At 40.1% G+C, this 22,269-nt stretch overlaps 1 protein-coding gene across 12 annotated transcripts in view; it reads right to left on the bottom strand.

Moving 5' to 3' along the window:
* MPDZ (multiple PDZ domain crumbs cell polarity complex component) overlaps window positions 1-22,269 on the bottom strand; it is a 160,782-nt gene that overhangs the window by 11,993 nt on the left and 126,520 nt on the right. For all 12 annotated transcript variants that reach the window (XM_032392440.1, XM_032392443.1, XM_032392449.1 and 9 more), the window contains 11 exons: window positions 20,287-20,452; window positions 18,329-18,525; window positions 16,899-16,990; window positions 16,586-16,676; window positions 14,382-14,462; window positions 5,289-5,381; window positions 5,129-5,203; window positions 3,780-3,939; window positions 1,657-1,802; window positions 619-702; window positions 282-475 (listed from right to left, as the gene is read on the bottom strand). In XM_032392440.1, the coding sequence (XP_032248331.1) occupies window positions 282-475; window positions 619-702; window positions 1,657-1,802; window positions 3,780-3,939; window positions 5,129-5,203; window positions 5,289-5,381; window positions 14,382-14,462; window positions 16,586-16,676; window positions 16,899-16,990; window positions 18,329-18,525; window positions 20,287-20,452 (1,379 nt within the window). The remainder of the gene's footprint in view (window positions 1-281; window positions 476-618; window positions 703-1,656; window positions 1,803-3,779; window positions 3,940-5,128; window positions 5,204-5,288; window positions 5,382-14,381; window positions 14,463-16,585; window positions 16,677-16,898; window positions 16,991-18,328; window positions 18,526-20,286; window positions 20,453-22,269) is intronic.

Raw genomic sequence — 22,269 nt, 5'->3', positions numbered from 1 at the left:
CCTTCACCCTACTCATGCTCATGTGCTTTCTCTCTTTCTCAAATAAATAAAACCTTAAAAAAAATAAATACTAAACAGTTTTTTGTTTAATATTCTCAAGATCCCCCAAAATCCTAACTTAAAAAGTTCAAAAGTGAGGTCTTTTGATGCTGAGCGGGATCACAACAGCCACCCACAGAACACAGCAGCTGATAAAGATTCGACTACTGATGATATTCTTTATAAGAACTGAAATTCAGTCATTTCCAAAAGATCATGAGGTTTGCCCTCTTCAGTCGTACCTTTTCCCAACAATACTTAATCCCAGGCCTTTCCCTGGCTTCTTCTGCAGCTCGACAGTGAGGGTGTCATACACATCTTCCTCTTTGTATGGGGCCTCATCTCTGTAGAGCGTCAGGCGCACTCTTGGTGGGGTCTGTCTCAGGACATGTATTGCTTCATCATGCGTGGCCTTTCTCAAGTCAATTCCATTCACCTGTGCGGAAATGGGACACTGTGAGGAGCCAGGTGAGTCAAATAAAGGAAGAGCAAAGAGGAAGTGAAAGAAACAAAGAAAGAAACAGAGACTGCCCTCCCCAGAGTAGCTTTTTCTTTGTTAATTATAAAGGTATTCTGTACCTCTAGAATCTGATCTCCAGCCCAGAGTCTTCCATCTTTACAAGCTGCTCCTTCTTCATAAACTTCGTGGATAATAATGGCACCCTAAGGGCCCAGACAAGACATACTCATGCTTTAGCCCATCCTCCATAGGACTGGTGAGCAGAAATGAAGTCAAAACACACTGTACTTTTAGGGGCGCCTGGGTGGCTCAGTCGGTTAAGCGTCTGCCTTCGGCTCAGGTCATGGTCCCAGGGTCCTGGGATTGAGCCCCACATCGGGCTCCCCGCTCTGCGGGAAGCCTGCTTCTCCCTCTCCCACTCCCCCTGCTTGTGTTCCCTCTCTCACTCTCTCTGTCAAATAAATGAATAAAATCTTAAAAAAACAAAACAAAACAAAAAAAACCACACTGTACTTTTAAAGATAATGTGAAGGGTTATATACTCACTGGATCCATAGGGAGTCATATCAAAATGCAAAGAAAAGTGTAATGCAATTTTTGCTACAAGGCTCAAAGAAGTTTATATATATCTTTCTAATGACAGGGACATTTAAAGAAAAAATTATGAAACATATAAATCATACATACATACATATAATAGGTATACATCACCTTTCCTATCTGCAAATGAAACTGATAGATATACATCACTTTTCCTATCCACAAATGCAATAATTAGATTTTAAAAGATTTTTGACATTTAGAAAATTTTGTCTATAATTATCCAGTTATTCAGACTCCTCTCAATATGGGCCCAACCCAACCATATCCAGGCAGTAAATAGGCAATTAAAGTGTAGCAAAGACAGGTAAACTAACAGAAATATTTTGAACCTAAAGGTCACAATCACAAGTGTAACTATCTTATTGAGTCAGTACTCAACGCAAAATAAAAGTCCCAGTAATCAATTTTTGGTATTTGCTCTACGAATTAAAATAACAACGAATGATGCAACTTTCTAGGCCTTAATGTTTCATTTAATAAAACAGACAGAACTCTCCCAGATAGCGATCTCTCAGGGCTCACTGGATCTGAAGCATCTCAGGGAGTGTCCTCACCAGCAGAGTGTCCGACCCTCCAACAATACTCAGGCCCAGCCCTGTTCGCCCTTTGGAAATCTCAATTGTTGTTTCGCAGCCTGGGATAATGGGGCAGGTTGCAGGATCAGAAGCAAAGATCGCTGGTGTTGATGACCTGCTTGTACCTAAAAATAAATTTAAAATGAAATGAAATACAAATACAAATTGATTAGGTGGTATATACAACAAACTCACAGCCCCGCCGCCCCTTGCCTATGGGGGATGGAGGAGAAAAAGGGCCCAAGGTTACAGACAAGGAAGACTTCAGACTTACCTTAATCTTTTAGTTATATTTTAAAAACATCAAACAAAATGATTCAATCATCGTTAATTTAGGGAGGTGGGTACAAAGTTACATTTCGCACTATGGTGTATTTTCTAAATTGCTAGGGATGATATGTATAAAGGAATAAGAGCAGAGAGTTGAACTGAACCTCTAGTTTCATGCTGATATTCCACACTTCACTAGAGCCAAAAAACTTCTTATAAAATTATGATTTGTACAACTCAGAACTGAGGTATATAGTGGTCATCTAAAAACACATTCTGGGAAGACTACAAAACACAAAGCACATCAGCACATCAATAATTCTGCTCATGGTACCTGCATGTCAAGGCTTTTTATGTTTTGGTTTTGGTTTTCCTTTTCTTCTTATCCTAGAGCATTTCTTCTTATGTAATCAAATCTGTGCACACATGCAACTGGATTTAATATCTGAGTTTATAAAACATCAAGTGAGACTCACATGCAGTTTCTTTCTTTGCATGTCTCACTTGATGTTTTATAAACTCAGATATTAAATCCTGGTGCATATGTGCTCAGGACTGAAGAGATAAGAATAGATTATGAGAAAACAAGGAGAGTATAATTTCACACCTTGTTTTACGATAGTCTTCATATCATATGTTTTATGATATACCAAAGAGCATATAGCACACGTCATGTTTTGAAAAAGCTGAGACAGTTGGTAGAGTAGCTTTAGGCAAGAGGCTCTCTTTTTAGGAAACCAGAGACAGACTAATTCTCGCTCCTGAAATGGTAAGAGCAGGTGTAAGATATTTTCTTTTATGTTACATTTTCATTTAGAATTTTACATTTTTATAGACAATGCTATTTTGGGATCAACATAAAATTGAAAAAGGAGACAATTTCCGTAAAACCTTTTAACATGTCAGTGAATTACCCAGTCTTTCTAAATAAAGGATTACACTCATCAGATATGTATTACTTTCAGACTTTTTTTGTCTAACTATATTACATATGTTTTAAACTGCTGTTTCCTTAAAAACCTGTCAAAAGAACTTAATGTTTCAGTTTGGAGGCCAAAAGAGAATTTTTTCTCCCATCGCAGAAAAAGCCTATGTGTTTAAGTACTTTTTTCAATGCTGCAAAGCTTGAAATTTACTGTCTTATTAAACACTAGTGATTTATTTATTAAACAGCGATCTTTACTTCTCAAGAAGTAACTTAAAGGAATAATTTGCCTTAATTTGCTATACTGGCATTTTAATGATACACACCAGTCTCATTCCATGGTCCACATACAACCATTTCATCTATTTTGACAGGATCTATTAGACCTAAATGACGAACTCAGATCAATTATGCTTACTACAGCAATGACTATTATTTTTAAAGAGTTTCTTGTAATGCAACGCACTGTTGATGTCACCGGTAAAGCGGCATTACTGTATCCATTTTACATATTAGAATACTGAGGCTTTAGAGAAGTTAAATTACTTGCTCAATATAAAAAAGGAATATTCAAAATCATGTTGTTACATCATTAGTCAAATACCCGAATCACAGCTACCTTCAGCAAAAGACCCTTGGTGAGCAAAGAGTAGCAGTCCACTGCTTTAGAGACGACGAAGCAGAGGCTCAGAGTGGGTGGGTGGGTTCCCTGAGGCCCTATGGCTGGTGCAGCACTCAGATCCCCTGCCTAACAGCCCAGTGACCTTTCTTCAGGAGCCCCTCTCTTTATACTTGATGGCCTTCAAACAGTGAGTTACATGCAGGCAGGGGGCTCCCACATAGGAAGCTGCCACTGGGGGGTTTGAATATGCCACAGAAGCAGGAATCACAAGAGACTGGCCCTTACTTGGGATGGACTCTGGTTCTGGGGAGCCAGAAGACGGGGCCGTCGGAGACAAGGAGCTGCTCTTCTGTTCTCCACTGGCCGTCCCAGCCTGGGGGTCGCGATTCTCAGCATGAATGCTAAGTTTCACTGTTGTCTTTGCTGTTTTCAAAAGGCTAATAAACTGGGAGGGTGTTGGTGTGGCAAGGAAACAAAATTCAAAAGCAGATTAGTAGACTTATACCAGTAAGTCACTGTTAACAGTTGGTATCCCTTTCCTTATCAGAACTTGAGGGGTCAAGAAAGAATGATTGTCCTTTCTTTCTAGTTTCTCAGTTGCCTGATATTAAGGCCAAAGTTAATTTCTATCGTAAGTCTAATTGTGGCCATATTCTTCTTTATATAAGTATAGTGTTTTCCATTTTTGACATTTCTAATTAATCTCATCCTTTTCGCTGGATCCCTACAAACTTAGAAGATATATGGGGTACTTTTCCCACTTCCTGATTCTACCGAGAATCTGAAACAACTTACACAGACACTTTTAATAAAATGGAAACACTTATGTTAAAAGAAGGGTAAAGAAAACTATGCAACAGAAGAGTCAAGCCAAATGGAAAGTTAGAACATAGACATATGGGTTAAAAGGGTTCAACCTATACAATTATTAAAGCTGAATTTAAAAAAATGGTTTAAGCTTCTTGCTGGCCAATGTAGAAATAAAAAACATTTGCACACCAAATCTCAAGAGAAACATAGCATTTTTTCTTATACTTATCTATGAAATGCCTCAAGTGAGACTACTAGTAAGTATTACCACTTTTGAGGACAAGAAAACTCACAAGTAACTGTTTAATCCCAATGAAAGTAATGCATTTAATGACTGAGTCTGTTTATAAAACAACAGACAAAATGGATATTTATTGGAGCAAATATTCATAAAGATTCCTTTGGTCTTAACACTAAGTTGACCTTTGTTTAGAAGTTGCAAGTTTTTCTAAGGGAAAATAGGAAATGATATTTATCAAAAATGCCCACTGAACACTGGATTTTCTAGGCAATAGAAAATACCTCAATATCATTTGATTGGAAAATAGAAAATAGAAATTGAAGAACTTCTAATCTCTTCTTTTCCTTAATGATATCTGTCTAATATAACGTCTAGTATAGCGACATGGTTCCAATTCCCTATGACCACACACACACACACACACACACACACACACACACACACACACAGACACACACACACAGACACACATGGACACACACACACAGGCACACACATGCACACACACACACAGGCACACACATGTGCTGGCCATGCCCACGGATGGGTTCACAGTGTTATTTGCTTCCTTTTGGAAACGCACCTTTTCAACAGGATAGCCAACAACGACTTCATCATCTATAGCCAAAATCTGATCTCCAACTTTGAGCCGTCCATCCTAAATGGAAACATGTTAGGATTTGGGGTGATTTTATAGAAGTAATTCCCTTCCCCACCACTGTATGACAGTGAGAAAGCCTCACCTTGGCTGCCACCCCATGCTCGGTTAGACTCTTTATGACGACTCCACTGAGCGTATCTTCCTCACTGATAGCAATGCCCAAACCCCCTTGATCCTAGAGAAATAGTAACAACTTAGAAAACTTGAAGCAGATTAAATTTATCCAAAGAAAGCTATATGACCATAACTTCTGAACATCATCTTCTACCCAAGGGCTAGAAAACGGATTAAAACCATTCTAAAGTTCATTAATAGAAATCTCTTCTTAAGCAAACTCTCAAACTTTTTAATGGAAATAAATTCTCTTCTATCAAATATTCAAATGTATTCATTCTTCCCATATGTTTACTATTTCTAGCGTCTTTACCATATATATCCAGTTACACATCTCTAGTAACTTTAGCAAAATATCCAGAGAACAAAATGCATTCAATAACTCAATGAATATACATTTGCCAATGTAGTTTTGGGAACTGGCTGACGAAATAAATCATTTAAAACCAAATCAAAGTATCCTGCTTCCTCTTTCTGGCCTACAGCTAAGAAATAACAACCCAAACTGGCCCCTTCATCCCACCCTTCTCCCTTAGCAGACAGACTACAATTACTTCTGCCTGCTCTGTCCTTTCTGGTGCTGAATACACAGCATTGTTTCCCCAGACACTTGTGTTTTGATTTGGTGCAGAGTGAAAACACTCTCAACTCTGAGCCCAAAGACGTGCACTGAAAACCTGCCAAGCCTAGAGAGCTATATATATTTTGTCTATATTTTCCACATTTTCTTTTATCAAGACCAAATGTTCAGTAGTATTGGCTTTTGCGTTTCTTTAATGTTTACATTAATAAAATTAAAATAGGATTTTGAGTATTTTCATTCTGGTTAGAGCTAGCAACCATTTTCATTATAGTTTCTACCCAGGGAAATGTAAAGCAAAAGAGAGAAAAAGGAAATTTTGCCATGGTTTCTATGAAATGTATACATGAGAGCCACACTTGCCATCAGGCTTTTAGGATCATGATTATGACATCAAGGTAAGGCTGCACCATCATTTTAAAGATTATCAACATCGTGGCTCTTCTGAGGTAGATTATTCATGTTTGATGATTTTCAGACTGTCATTATGCATCTCTCTCTACCACACTCTCTTTCTGCAGAATCAGTCACATGTGTAAAGCAGAGAAAACTGCACTTGTAGGGTGAACAGAGCTCGGTTCTCATTTACTTCCTGTCTAGCTGTAGGAATTTGGATACGCCATATAACATGTCTAAACCTCAATTTTCTTTTTTTTTTTTTTTTAAGATTATTTATTTATTTATTTGACAGAGAGAGACACAGCGAGAGAGGGAACACAAGCAGGGGGAGTGGGAGAGGGAGAAGCAGGCTTCCTGCAGAGTAGGGAGCCCAACGCTGGGCTCCATCCCAGGACCCTGGGTTCATGACCTGAGCCAAAGGCAGATGCTTAACGACTGAGCCACCCAGGCGCCCCTAAACCTCAATTTTCTTATCTAAAAAAGGAGTAATAATGCAGCTGACCCTTGAACAATGTGGGGGTTGGGATGCTGATTCCCTTCTGCACAGCTGAAAATCCATGCATACCTTCTGACTCCTCAAAAACTGAACTATTTATAGCCTTGACTGAAAGTGTTATTGATAACAAATAGCTGAATAACACTCTTTATATGTTATATGGATTATATACTGTATTCTTCCAGTGAATCTAGAGAAAAGAAAATGTTATTAAGAAAATCATAAGGAAGAGAAAATACATTTGCAGTCCTATACTGTATTTATCAAAAATTCCCACAGAGAAGTGGACCCATGCAGTTCAAACCATGTTGTTCTCGCCCAACCATGAGACTGCTGTGAGGATCAGGTATAATAAGAAAGGGATTGAAAACCTGATGTGCTATATACAGTGTTGTTATTACACATGCCTTCCTTCTACTTATTACCCTACAGGATATAATCAAATATACTTCAGATACATTTTCTAAACTTGCCAGGATTTTTACACCCCAAATCCCGATCTAGCTGGTGAAAGAATCAGGTTTAATGAACAGAAAGGTGAATGTGCTACCAAAAAGACAAAATCCCAATGCCAAATACATCTAATTTAGCTAAACACTCTATTTGGGATTTTGTACACCAATGGCCTTTCTTATTACCACAAAGAAATATTTGTTTGAACAAGTAATGCTCTACATCTACGATGACTGTATGTATGCAACCCTGAGATTTGGTTCTATCATTGCCTATTCACTTACCTGTAGTCAGGAAAGTACTTTAGTGGTACAGTGGGCATTTACTGGTTCTTTACTTACCACCATTATCATATTCCTTCATGCAAGCTCACAGATTGTTGTCAGAATATCCAGGCCTCTCCCCCTGCTGCCTCAAACAACATACAGGAGCATGCTCTCGCTCTTGCTCGTTCTCTCTCTGCCTATGTTTTGGGTGGGGATTTTAAAATATGCTCACAAATACCTTAATATTCCTCCCTTCAAGAAGGGGATCCTGAATGTGCACTGGACTTGGGTTACCTGATTGTAAAAGACAGAATAAAGCAGGAGGAAGGGTATGCAATTTCACACCTATGTCAAAGGCAGCAGGGTTTCCTCCTTGCTCTCTCTTGGACCACCTGCTCTGGGGGAAGCCAGGTCCATATATGAGGACATGAAAGCAGCACCACAGAGAGGAAACGGGGCTTCCTATCAGTGGTCATTTAAGTCAACCATCCCGGATGTGGATCTTTTGGCCCCGGTCAAGCCTGCGCATGACTGCAGCCCTCGCTGGCGGTTTGTTGACTCTACATGGAGTCTGACCAGACCACCCACTGAACGGCTCCCAAACCCATGACCCACAAAAACAGAGATAATAAATGTCTATTGTTTTAAGATTCTAAATTTTGGGGGCACCTGGGTGGCTCAGATGGTTAAGATTCTAAATTTTGTGGTAATTTGTTATGTAACAGTGGATAAATAATTCCAAGGACGGAGTTTGAATGACTTGGCTCAATAGTACAGTTCTATTCCCATTGCCACAGTCCCAAGCTCAGGAGTAGGCGGGTGAACGGAGCTGGCTCAACTAGCATGGATTTCGGGACTTTTACTCAGAATGACGGGACAGCCACTTCCCCCCCCGACCACAGGTGAGAGAAGCAGCACATGACCCTAACTATGGCTGGCAGCCATTCTAAAACTGAGAGGAAGACCAGCCTTGGGACACAGCTGACCACTGATGGCTGTGCAGGGAGAGGAAAAGACCTGGCTCTTGATGACCCTCCTGAGCCACAGACCAACCATCCTGGAAGATCGCTGCCCAGTAACCTGGGCCCTTAAATCCCCTTCTTTCACTAAGCCTATAGGAGGAAGGTTTTTTGTTATTAGCAACAGGCAGGGTCCTACAAGGAGCAATAAGCTACATATCTGTATATATAATATGCCCCAATCCCACTTAAAATACTACAAAAATAAACACATATAAACACATCTACAGATGATCTACTGGTATCAGAAGAGTAGGATGAAATACGAGTAAGGGTAATAGGGTGTGAGTACAGTTTCCCAGCTGACTGCTTAGCTCTCCACCTCACAGCTACCACAGGACATCCAGTTTGTAACAGAAAAAGGTCTGAGAAACACTGTTCTGAGCCAGTTATTAAAACACCACCATATAGAGAATGTGAAACAAATTAAGGAAACTTATTTATGGAGTAACATTTCTATCATTCAATAGCTAGAAAAGAATGAACAAGAATTAAAAGTGGGACGAAGTAAACCACCATTATTATCAGGAGAGCTATTCTGAAGTTGGAAGATTCCCCAAAAATTCAGAAGAAAACTTTGTTGTTGTTGTTGTTGTTGTTGTTTTTTAAGATTTTTATTTATTTATTTGACAGAGACAGAGATAGTGAGAGCAGGAACACAAGCAGGGGGAGTGGGAGAGGGAGAAGCAGACTCCCCGCCAAGCAGGGAGCCCGATGCGGGGCTCCATCCCAGGACCCTGGGATCATGACCTGAGCCGAAGGCAGCCACTTAACCGACTGAGCCACCCAGGCGCCCCAGAAGAAAACTTCTTAATGCTATTTGAAGACTTTCACCCTATAAAACTGTATGGACATGAAACGTATCTCTGAAAATTGTGTAAGGTTGTTTTGATTTACAGGTACTTTCCTACGATAAAATTTGCTTAAAAACAAATCTTCAATATTATTTTGTCTGATAAATTGAATTAGCATTTCAGTCAGTCACTAGGGTTCAGATTATACACATTATAAACTTTTTGTTTACACTTCTATTTTCCGACTTAAAAAAGGGGATTAAAAAGAAAAAAAGATAATCAGGGTGCCTGGGTGGCTTAGTCAGTTAAGCGTCTGACTCTTGATTTCGGCTCAGGTCATGATCTCAGGGTCGTGGAGCCTGCTTAAGACTCTCTCTCTACAGGGGCGCCTGGGTGGCTCAGATGGTTAAGGGTCTGCCCTTAGCGGCTCGGATCATGATCTCCAGGTCCTGGGATGGAGCCCCCATATCCCCATGTCATGGTCCCAGCTCAGTGGGGAGCCTGCTTCTCCCTCTCCCTCTGCCTCTCCCCCTTGCTTGAGCTCTTTCTGTCTCTGTCTCCGTCCCTCTCTCAAATGAATAAATTAAAAAAAAAAAAAATCTTTAAAAAAAAAAAGATTCTCTACCTCTGCCCCACTCCACCCCCTTCACCCTAGCCTTGCACTCTCTCTGTCCTAAAAAAAAAAAAAAAAAAAAAAGATAATTGACCTGTCTGGAGAGTTTCTAAGGAGTCAGAACTTAACTACAAATGACCTGTTACTACAATTTCTGTTTTAAGACTGTTAGGAAAACCATTCTCTCCTTCCTGACCCCCCTGTACCTGACATTTTTCCCTTGTGCACACAGCATGTAAGCCTTCATCCTTTCCACCCTCCTGCATACTTAGTATGAACTATGCTACCCCATACTATATGAGATAATGGTAGAAAAAATATAACAGCTTCTTCTTTTTCAACATGTTTTCAATATAGAGTATAGAAAATTTACCCACATGAATGTTTATCACAAGAGACATGTTTGAGCCAGGCACAGTTAAATGACAAATAAGTGAAGACATTACTAGTAAGCATTATATAGGCCAGAATATTGAAGGAACATTTCAAAATAAACAGACATGAGATTAAGCTAGATCTTGAGTCATACAGGATTTAGGTAATCTAAAAGAAAGCAGAAGGGTACCCCAAGTTGTATAAGCAAAGGCAAGGAGGGATGAATTCTTAAAATAAATCGCCATGGGCTCCTGATACAAGTCAGTTTGAATGAAGTAGAAGATTCTTATAGGAAACATATAGGTGTTTTGGAAAGGTAAATGGGCCCCAGTCGCGAGCTGAAACGAGGAATGGAAAATGGGACTTGGAGCTTTAAGACCAGAGTTTAAGTTCTAACTCTACCATTTTGAGTTATGAGAACTGTTATAAGTGGGGAAAATAAAAGCAATCTCACAGTGTGGCTGAGAAGTAAACAACATAATGCACGTGAGACTTCACCATTAATTTTTTTCAAATAATCATAATCTTTTAAAAACACAGGGTGCTATAAATGACAAAGAATTGCGGATGAGGTATGAATGTTAGCAGGCTGGTTGATTCTCCCTTCTTTGCTTTCTTGAGTTTTGTTTGCAGAGTCCACTTATAATGGGGTTTGGAGTGGACAGGCTTATATAGTACGCTGTGTCTTTTAACCTGTCATTTTTTTTTAAGATTTTATTTGACAGAGAAAGAGAGACAGCTGAGAGAGGGAACACAAGCAGGGGCAGAGGGAGAGGGAGAAGCAGACTCCCCACCGAGCAGGGAGCCTGATGCAGGGCTCAATCCCAGGACCCTGGGACCATGACCTGAGCCAAAGGCAGACGCTTAAGGACTGAGCCACCCAGGTGCCCCATTAACCTGTCATTTTTAGCAAGGGCCTCCTCAAAGGATGTTTTTAAGCACACATTCTGTGGAGCATTCAGAACCTCATGGTTAAAATATTAAGGAAAATAATGACTTGAACAGTGTGAAGCATAGGCCGCTTTCAGACAAATAGGCTTGAGCGATGGAATGTAGAAAGGGCCCACAGCGACCCCCTGACTGAATACAGATGGACTCATCAGGTGACCCATCTCAAAATATCCATAAGCCCTACCCGACCAATGGGCTACTCACAACCAGGCACAATTGCCAAAAAAAGGGAAAATTCCATACCTCTGTGCCTACCTCCTTACCTTCCCCCTTTAAAAACAGCCCCACCCACTGCTTCCTGGCAGATAACCTCTCCTCTGCAGCCCTGGCCGCTGCTTGCTTGTGGTGTGTTCAAGAAACTTCTATCTCCCTTGTTCTGCCTCAGGTGAATTCTTTCACCTCCTGAGTCACTGGCTTCCACAGGATTGTTGCCCCACATTTGGGGGCTCCCATCCAACTGGGAGAGACACCACACGAAGTGCTTTATACAGATTTTTTCATTTAATCCTTACAAAAATATTTCTAATATAAAGGTTTCATTATTTCCCTATCCTACAGACAAGGAAACTGAGACCCAGAAAAGTTAAGTGGCTCCAAAAGCCCACACTTGAAGTCATAGTTGATTGATTCTAATGTCAGCTGATTTTAAAAGATTCTTGAATATTCCCCCTTATTCACTTTGGCCTTCATCAATAAAATACATTGTTACCTGAGCTTTAGATTTGTTTAAAATCTATGTATAAATGGAAGCTTTCTGTGAGCAATAAAATCTGAAGTTTCTTTAAGTTCTTGGATTCCCCTACAGCAACTACTTCAGAAAGGGAAGTGCCCATAATAGACACCTGCTGATTAAGTCAGCAGGAGGCTAAAGGCAGAGACCAGCTGTAGAATGAAGGCAGCTTGCTCATCAGCTTAAAGAATCCCAACAGTAACCCCGATACAGGCAGCCCCATTTACAGAAGAGAAGTGGGGACCAATGAGACCAAGTTTCCAAATATTTTATCAGAGGTCACTCAGAAGGGCCTCTGACAGACAAAGCAGGCCTCTGTCCCCGCCCCCCCCACAGCCCCCCACTGCTGAATGCCAGGCCAAGAGACTTGAATTTATCTGTTTGAGAATGGACGTCCTTGAAAGATTCTGAATAGGGGATTAGGGTGATTAAACATCTACAGAACACCTTAATCAGGTAGCCTAAGACAGGAGGAGACAGCATCACAGAAAACTGGTACCAGGAAGCAGTCAGACATCTCTCTGCCAGCTTATTCTTTCCTAATAATTATAACAATAAAAAAAACAGGCAGTATTTATATATGAGTGCAAGGTACTGGACTCTTCACACAATATATATTTAATTCTCACTACAAATGTAGGAGACGAGTACTACTATTATCTCCACTTGGTAGAGGGAAAATTGTCCAGATTAAGAACCCTGTCCAAGGTCCCAGCCAGCAGCTTGTAAGAGGCAAAGGAGGGCTCCGACCCAGAAGGTTTGGCTTTAGTCTACAAGCTCAACCACTATAGTGTTTTGCTCATACTGCAACTGTTTAACAGGGTCATTCTCCCAACATTTCCTGGGCACTCATTATATTCTAGGATGTTCTAAACTCTAGGTAAATAAATTAGGCCAATGCCATGAAAGGCATGTAAAAAAAAATGATCTTATTTTGGGCTTTTCTAAAGATAAGCATAAACCTATATATATTTTTTTTAAAAAAACATTTATTATAATGAATCCAGCATACATTTAAATGCTTCATAATTCACAAATTGTAGGGAAATGACTGTACTCTTTATGAGTGAGGGATCCTGAACTGAAGTGTATGAACTTCTTGGTAGAAAAGGCAAAAGGCTTTAATGACTTCTGTTCTTTTCCTTCTACCTACAACACAAAGTGTGTGTAATAACGACTTCTTTTAAATGTACTATAAGAAAGACCAGGGCAATCCATTTTGCACACATTTATTGTAAAAACAAAACCAAATCAATAGCATCACAGTCTTTTTTTGCTTAACAAAGTCTGACTGTGTGTCAGGCATTATGCCAACTACTTACAAAGGACTCATTTAATCTTTACAATTAGGTCAAAGGTAATATTATCATCTCCAATTTACTGGTGAAAAAACTGAGGCAAAAGAACATCACATAATGTGTCAGATGTATACCTGAGGAAGCAAGGGCTGAACTCAGATTCTGGAGTCAAGGCCTATAAGCACCATGCTGCACTGTCTCAGAACTGGACATGGCCTCTGGCCACTTCTTTCTGCCTGCAGTAAATATACCCCTGCTCCACGCCCACCCCCTGGCTTGCCTTCCTCTTTTCCCTGAGCACTTTGCTGCTCTCTCTGCAAATATTCTCCTTCATCCACCCCTGTCCCTGCCTGCATTTCAGCATGAGCCTGCAGAACCTGAAAGCATTTGTAGGTTTCTGTTCAGCAAACCACCTCTCTAAAGTGGTCATTTGAACCTAAGGTCCAGATCTTTTCAAAAGTAAATACTTCACTGATGCTTATCAGTGAAACTTCTAGCTATTCGAACTTTGAGTTTTATGAAGGACAAAGACTATAATTTGTTTCTTTCTTCTTTTTATTTCCTCCATAGCAGGCCCTTGGTAAATGTATCAAAGGAGTGGGGCGCCTGGGTGGCTCAGCCGGTTAAGCATCTGCCTTCTGCTCAGGTCATGATCCCTCAGTCCTGCATCAGGCTCCCTGCTCAGTGGGGAGTCTGCTTCTCCCTCAGCCCCTCACCCAACTTTCGTGCTCTCTCACTCTCTCTCAAATGGATAAATAAAATCTTTAAAAAAAAAAGAGAAAGACTGCCAAATGTCATACCTTGGGATAATCATAAAGGCAGGAAAAGCTTAGTTCCTGTTAAAGTATCAATTAACACAGTAATTCTCAAGTGTCTGTGTGCATTGGAATCACCTAGAAGGCTTATAAAAATGCAAACTGCGGGTCCACCCCCAGAATTTCTCATTCAATAGGTTTTGGTGGGCCCAAACATCTGCATTTCTAACAAGATCCCAGGTGATGCTGATGCTGCTGGTCTAGAGACCACAATTCTGAGAACCAGCGAATTAGATCACTGGTGTAAAAATCCCAATTCAAAGCAGATTTACCTTGGGAAGCTCCAGATGTTGCACATTTTTAAATGAACAGAGGTCCACAGCTGCATCCGAAGTAGTACCACTTGGCTCAGCCTGACAGAGGGGAAGAAATGGTAAAATGGGCAACTGAGTGTTATGTATTTTTGTTTGCTTAATAAGGGCCACTTTAATCAAAATTATTTCATGTGTTATAATTATTAACATTTCATGACATTTATGAACATTACAGTCTCTTCAAAATACTAATAAGGTATGATTAGACAAAAATTATTTCAGAACACAGAGACACAAAGCGGTTCTCAAGACTTCCTGGATTTATTCTCTAATGAAATCTAATCACAGCCCAGCTACCGACGGTGAGACTCACTGAAACACAGGACACTAGCAGCAGCCCCATCCACTATTCTTCCCTATGTTAGTCATCCCAGGAATTTAGGAGCTATTAAATGTTTTACTCTCTCTCGAAATAAATAAATAAAATCTTAAAAAAGAAAAAAAATATTCCATTTTCTTAAGGACTTTCTATGTGGTACCATTTGTATGAAAGTAAAATTTTCTCCTTTATAATCTTGAAAAACCACTCAACTCAGTTCACCATTACGAATGATTTCTCAGCTCACCAGAACGAGTGACATTCCTCATGTAGACAGCCCAGTGCTTACACACTGCTTCAGGGGAGAGTGTTTCTGCTTCTACACCTTCTTGCACTGTAATGATATGGCTCCTCTCATTTTAAGTTTTTCATTCTCTATGCCTTTTATTCATCCTTAACAAGGATCTGAGGCTTTGGCACATCAAAACTCCCACCAAAAAACTCTATGTTACCCTCTAGCTGCTGCCTTCTCTTTCTTAATTTTTTATCCATCACTTGCTTTCTAAAAAAAACACCAGTAATCAGCTGGTTGCCAAGTCCAATGGGCTCTATTCATCTCCTTACTTGACCTCTCCTCGGCATTCAAGATCGTAGAATATACCCCTCTTGAAATGTGCCCTCCTTGGCTGCTAGGCATTGTGCGTGCTTGGTCCTTCCTTGTTACCTCTGACCACTCTTTGTTAGGCTTCTTCCTTGCTGTTATTAAAGAATTCTGACACTGGCCCTCTTCTTTCTAAGTATTCTCTGTACGGAAGAGCCTAAGCTCCCATGGCTAACAAATGACAAATATGCATCTATGGGAATTCGTCTCTAAACTCTAGACTAAATGTCCCAATGTACATCTCTACCAGGCTCTTCAACCCGCACTCCACCCTAAAGCTGTTTTCTGTTTTTACAAATATCTGCTTTTTAATTCTTTCTATTCTGGTAAAAGTCAGCCATCCCCTAAGTCACCACGTCAGTCCTCTGGAAGCTGTCTACATCTTGTCTGTCTCATTCACCAGCCTATCCCCAGCCCAAGAAGCAGTATCTGGCATAGGCAGATAATAAAAACGTGTCAGGTAAACAGATTCTCAACCACTTGTGGTTTCTCATGGAGTACATTTAGTTAGGGATAAGGTAATGCTAAGTTGGATCCTAAACTTCTGCAACTTCTGACTTAATCATTTCTTTCTTTCTTCCTTCTTTATTTTTTTGCATTAGTTCAGGCCCTCAATATCTTTCTCCTGAACTACTCTGATAATTTTCTTACTCCCTTTACCTTAACTTCTCTTCCTTGAAACCTTTGATTTTTCTCTGCACTAAGAGAAGTGCTTAAAAATACAATTCTTACTCTTTGAGTTCCCTAAGCCTCAAAGACAAAGTCTCCATCACACTTCCCATGATCTGACTCTATCTCCCTTTCTCAGTGACCTTTTCCTCACCAGCTCCCCATTCCCCGCCTCCCCCACTATTCAGTGATGCCCTGCAATTCTCCTTCCCTGTATCTTCCAGAGCCTGCATGCCATCCCTTAGTCCATGCCCTCTGCTTGGAATGTTTTTGCCCCCCGCGTCTTCTACTTCCAACACATACTTCACATGTCACCTCACCTAGGGATTCACTGTCACTATCTCTGCAGAAGGAGACTTAACAACTTTTTCTACCTTCATTATTCCCTATGCAGACTCTTCATGGAAGTGGTGTGGTTATTTACATGAGCGTTTCTTGTACTAGGCTCCTTGGGGGCCAAGACCAGGAGTCATTTATCTTTAACATTCCTGTAAGGGCTCTATAATTGTTCGCTGAATTAATACATAGTGTATCAATCAAATCTTCCCAGAGAAACAAACACAAGATACATACTTCCTTATTTTGAGAATTCTCTGAGGTAGAAGGCAAAGGTTCTACTGTATTTCCAGGACATACGGCCATCTGACTCACCGCATCTTTATTTCTAAAAGAAAAAGCAATGACCTATCATAGCATAATGATTCATATTATTTTCATTCTTTTACTTGAAGACTCAGAAGGATTATTAGAGAAAATTCTGCAACCCCAAAGACCTGGGACTATAACACACTCCAACATTTAGAAATGTTTTATTTTCATTTAAAAGAACTCTGAATTGAAAGACTAACAAAAAGTATTTAGTAAACTAAAAAAAGAAAATGCTTACCTGATAAAAATTATTTTTACTTTAGAAGGAGCACATTTAATGATTGAAGAAGCATTCTGATGACTTCTTCCATATAAAATTTGACCATTGATCTGTGAGAAACAAATAGCATTAATTGAGCCTGAAATTTTAGTTTTGCTAATTCTTCATCATCCTATCTAGCTAATAAAAAGGTCATTTTTTTCTTCTTTTAAAATATTATATGTATTTTCCTTCCCAGAACATGAACCTGAGATGGTGAATAAAGACAAGCCCGGGGTGCCTGGGTGGCTCAGTCGTTAAGCATCTGCCTTCGGCTCAGGTCATGATCCCAGGGTCCTGAGATGGAGCCCCACATTGGGCTCCCTGCTCCGCGGGAAGCCTGCTTCTCCCTCTCCCACTCCCCCTGCTTGTGTTCCCTCTCTCGCTGTGTCTCTCTCTGTCAAATAAATAAATAAAATCTTTAAAAAAGACAAGCCCATGTTTTAAAGCCAACATTAAAATGATGTGCAGGTGGGTCTGATCTCCACAGATGACAGAGGAACCACTTGGACTGACTGTAGAAAAGTAGAGCATAAACTTCCTGGCAGGCACCGGGCTTCCAGCATGTTCTGTACAAAGCAAAGGCTCTCCTGGAGGCACTAATGACCTGCACAGATCAACCTGGGAAACCCGCTATGGTCATAGGTCTTAGTTAATCTCAAAACTCAGGCCCTGGGACTAGGCAACGGGGAGGAGCACCACAGGTAGATTCGGGATTTGGGAAGCAGAAAGTACTGAAGCAGAATAGTACCTACTGGAAACTGCCAGTCATCTAGTCATTTAGCCATTGCTGACTGAGCCTTCCCAGCCAATGGAGAAACAAGAATGGAAGGAAGAGTTTTAAGGCGATATAAAGGCATGTGGGTCCCAGTCTCCAGAAGGCAAGGACAAACAAAACAAGCAAATGCAATTCTAAACACTCTGAAGTATGGTCCAGAAATTTATTCAGTTTGGACAGCTGAGTTACTGTTTTCATTATTTAGCCTTAACCTTGACCCCACTGCACCCCACCCCCATCACTTCTACCGTTAGGAATTCAGCTTCCAGAATGTCCAGTGGGTCAATCTCATTACTGAGGAGTGATTGGTCATTTGGCTTTTCAAAACCTACTAATAAAAATACAGCACACCAAAAAATGTTTTTGAAGTGTGATCTTTATTACTGTCTTGGGGCAAAAATTGTTTCTGGTGCTACCCAGTCACAACCTTTTAATGGAAGTTAATGGGAACATGGACTCTACTTAGCAGAGATTTGGTTTACAGCCAAATTTGCTGCAGTGCATCTATTTTATTAGGCAAGCAATAGTTTTCTCAGTCACCACAGGAGGCCCGGGTGGATTTTCTGGAAACTGATGATTCCAGTGCACCAATTCAGCAAGAGTAAATTCAGCATCTTTCACAAGAACTTACCTCTAGAAGCTCATCTGCAATCTGCAGTCGACCATCTTTCCCAGCTGCTCCATTTGGATCAATCCCCACTACAAAGACACTCATCCTGGATCGGTCTTTGTTCCCAGCAAGACTTAGACCCAAACCACTACGACCTTTCTCCAACTCAATCATATGTAGCTCTCCTGTTAGGGTTCCGTAACGCTCTCTGATATTTTCTACATAAAACAACAACAACAACAACAGTAACAACAACAACAAAATTATAGGTATAAAGTTAATTTACAGCCAATGTTTTACTATGGAAGGTTATTTAGCTTCAAAAGGGCATTACTTGGACCAAAATGTAAATCCTTGGCAGCTAAGGAAAGCCAAATAATCTGGCCACCTAGGCATCAAGACTGGTTTCCGGGAGTACCCAAACTCTGAGGAATTTCTTTCCATCCAGAGTACAGAGCGTGGAGGGTCTGACTGATCATTTCACCCGGGTGATTCACATTAACAAACTCTCCAAAGACTCTGATCAAAATGGAGCGCCACTTTATCATTTGCAGAGAAGAACAGAAGCACTCAGAGGATTTATCTTCGTTGATCAGCAGAACTTTTTCTCCCACAGGAAGATTGGCGTGTGTGTCACGTCGTGTTGGGCAGTTGCTTGGTACGTAGATCCAGAATAAAGGGAATGCATTTTCCTACTGCACAGAGCCATCAGGCCAGGACAAGTCAATGTCCCTGTCTCAGCTTTAGGACACATTAGATGAGACCATTAATCTCTCCCATCCGACACGTTCAAGAGGTAGAATTTATTCTTGAATCTGAGAGGGCAAGGCTGCATGCAGGTGCCCTGGCCCACACGAGCCAACACTGATTTCCAGCCCCGTGAGTGCGCCAGCCTGAAGGCCCAGCCCAGCTGGGCCAGCCAACCACAACACCATGACACCATAATAAACTTCTCCCTTATGGCATTAAGTTTTGGGGTGGCTTGTGACATGACATTCTGTCTCATGTTTTCCTCAGACTACATTCTGGCCACCTCAATAGATTAGCAATATACTCTTATTTAACTGAAAATCGACTTAGAAAACCGCAAACTTTACAAATCATCTCTTAGAAAATGTTACTATGCAGCTGATGTCTTACACTCTATATTGATTCTTAACTGCACAACTTTATAAACTGGCATTTCCTGATTCCTTCTAGAATCTAGCATTTCACATCCTGTACACTTCCTAAAAGCATATACCATGCTTTCTTAAAGGAAATAATTATACTTTCAAAATGAAACTTTTTAAAGCACTGATATATTGGTAATTTTTCACTAAATTTTTACCATTTCCTTGTAAAAAGGCTTATTTCATTAAAAAAAAGAGACACCCCAATGATCCTAATAACAGCTGCCTTTGAATGCTTCCTGTGCATCAGACATTGTGATTAGCACTCCTCAGACATTTCAATTTAATGTTAGCAACCTCGGGTAAGGACTGCGTTTTCAAAAGAAGGGTAGCCACCAGGCAAAGACTTAGAAGTAGTCATACAACTTGCCAAACGCTCCAAGTTTTCATCTCAACAATTATTCCATGTTATCACTCTAGTACAGAAAATGCCAGAGTTCAAGGCAAAATATCACCAGCAACCAGATTCTACAATGAGGAATCTGAGGTCTGGAGAAGGGCAATGACTTGTTCAGGATCATCAGGTGGCGGATCCTTCTGATAAAGTGCCCAGCTCTCTTTAATGCTCACACAATGGCAAAGTGGGCTTTAGCAGGAAGGGTCATTTAAAGGAAAGGAAGAACACGATTTCATGCCTTGGGAACGTGTGCTGTATTCAGGCAAAACAAACAGTATTTTTTCCAAACAAAACTGCAGTATGTATAACTAAAGCTGAAACATGCTTATCCATCCAGGACATAGGCTTCGAGAAACCCAAAGCTATTCTAATGTCTCTTATAACTCAATGCATCACAAAAGACAACTTACTCCAGCTGTAACCAAACTCATCCTCCTTGTCCACGTCTTCTGGGATTTTGCTTGCAGAAGACGACTGTGTATGATCACCGCTCATTTCTGCAAATGCTGAAGAAGGGGGCGGAGGCGCATTGCACAATGGAGCCTTTTCCGGCTCTGATTCTGACTGACTGGGTGCCTGTGGGAACAAGAAGAATGCAGTGGATATGCGCAGTCCAAGGAAGAAAAATTTAAGAAATAAAAGTATAATGACAAAAACTGGCTTTAAAATATCTGACACATAAATAATGGAAAAAAATATATATGTAATGGTAGACAGGATTCAGGTAAAGTTTAAATATACTAAACAAAATATATGTTCAGAGCATAATTCATTAAACTGTTACTTGGTATTTTAGGCCAATGAATTCTTCAATTTGAAGGCTTAAATGACTTAAGATAGAAAAAATTGTACAAACTTCCCCTTTTGGAAAAAAACTCTCATTCAAAAGTCTTCATAAATATGCAGGGGTCTGGGTAAGATTTTGTGGGTCTAGAAAAGTCTTCCAAGAAACTAGAACAAAATTAACAAGTAGGTTAATCAAGCAATTAAAGAAGTTCAGAGGTTGCTGGTCAGACTTTATATATATATGTGTATACACATATATATATAAAGAATTCTTCACTGATACCTGAATCTTCTCTCCAAATGACTCCCTTAACAAACCCATGAAAATGAGCATTACACATGCAGGTTCATCAACCAGGGGAGCCAGTTTGTTAGCACAGAGCACGCAGACTCAGATCTGAGGAGCTGGTTTTAAGGAACAACACCATTCTTCCCTTGCCAAGATAGCTCGCAAGGTAAATGAGAAAACATGAGAGACCACTGCTACAAACCCAAAGTGTGGCATACTTGCTGTCACTGAGGGCTATGGGTCCTATTTCAAAAAAAGGACTTGGTATCAAGTTCTTATATTATAATTATCAAATAGAATATTAGTGTTCGAAAGGCCCGTAAGTCACTGAGTTCATTTTATTCACTTTGCAGATGAAAAACGTGAGGCCATGAGAAGATTTTGTTCAAAATCACACTGGTACTAGATTTCTTTTGCCTTAATTCTTAATCCAATGAGCTTTCCATTATGCCATGCTATCTCCTCCAATTTCCATAGTAAGAGTACCGAATTCAACAGAGATACCCAATTAAAGTTCTAGCTGTGGTATGAAGCTATCCCTGATACCCTGAAATTACATTTTCCCTATCCTTCTTTACTTTTTAAACATACAAAAATCCCTCTGATATACCTCATTTTGATTTACATGTGTGTATGTGGAAAAAGACTGCAATTTAAAAAGACTTCCCGGGGAGCCTGGGTGTCTGCCTTCAGCTCGGGTCATGATCTCAGGGTCCCTGGGATTGAGCCTTGCATCGGGCTCTCTGCTCAGCGGGGAGCCTGCTTCTCCCTCTCCCTCTGTTCTCTCAAATAAATAAATAAAATCTTAAAAAGATTAAAAATAAATAAATAAACAAACTTCCTATAGAACACATCAAACGATAATCATGAACAAATATTTAGGAATTATTAATTGGTGTCAAGAATCAGAATACCACAAAATATACCTAATACTAAAACTATATAACACTGAATGTGATCTTTCTTTGTTGATTCAGAAACCACTTCAGGATTCTAAGCTGCCCCAAAATGAACCTAATAAACATCAAGTACTGTTTTTCTAGTAAAGTAAAGGAGAGCTGAATGGTAGAGACTTACAGGCAACAGATTTTCAAGTTACAGAATCTACTGTTTTAAAGTGTTTGGTTTACACACAACTGGCCATACACACATAAAGTACCAGGGCAAACAAAACCCTGTCATCTTCTCAAATGCTGTGCCATAAAACTCTCAAATCAACAATGTACAAATGAAATGACCAAAAAACAAGAAACCTCATTTGATCCAATCCAGGTTCATTTAACATACTAAGGTTGGGACAGGGGGTAGTATGTAATTT

The sequence above is a fragment of the Phoca vitulina genome, unplaced genomic scaffold (genome assembly GCF_004348235.1).
Source record: "Phoca vitulina isolate PV1807 unplaced genomic scaffold, GSC_HSeal_1.0 scaffold67, whole genome shotgun sequence".
Lineage (NCBI taxonomy): Eukaryota > Metazoa > Chordata > Mammalia > Carnivora > Phocidae > Phoca > Phoca vitulina.
The sequence above is the reverse complement of the archived record's forward strand: the minus strand, read 5'-3'. Positions and strand labels throughout refer to the sequence as shown.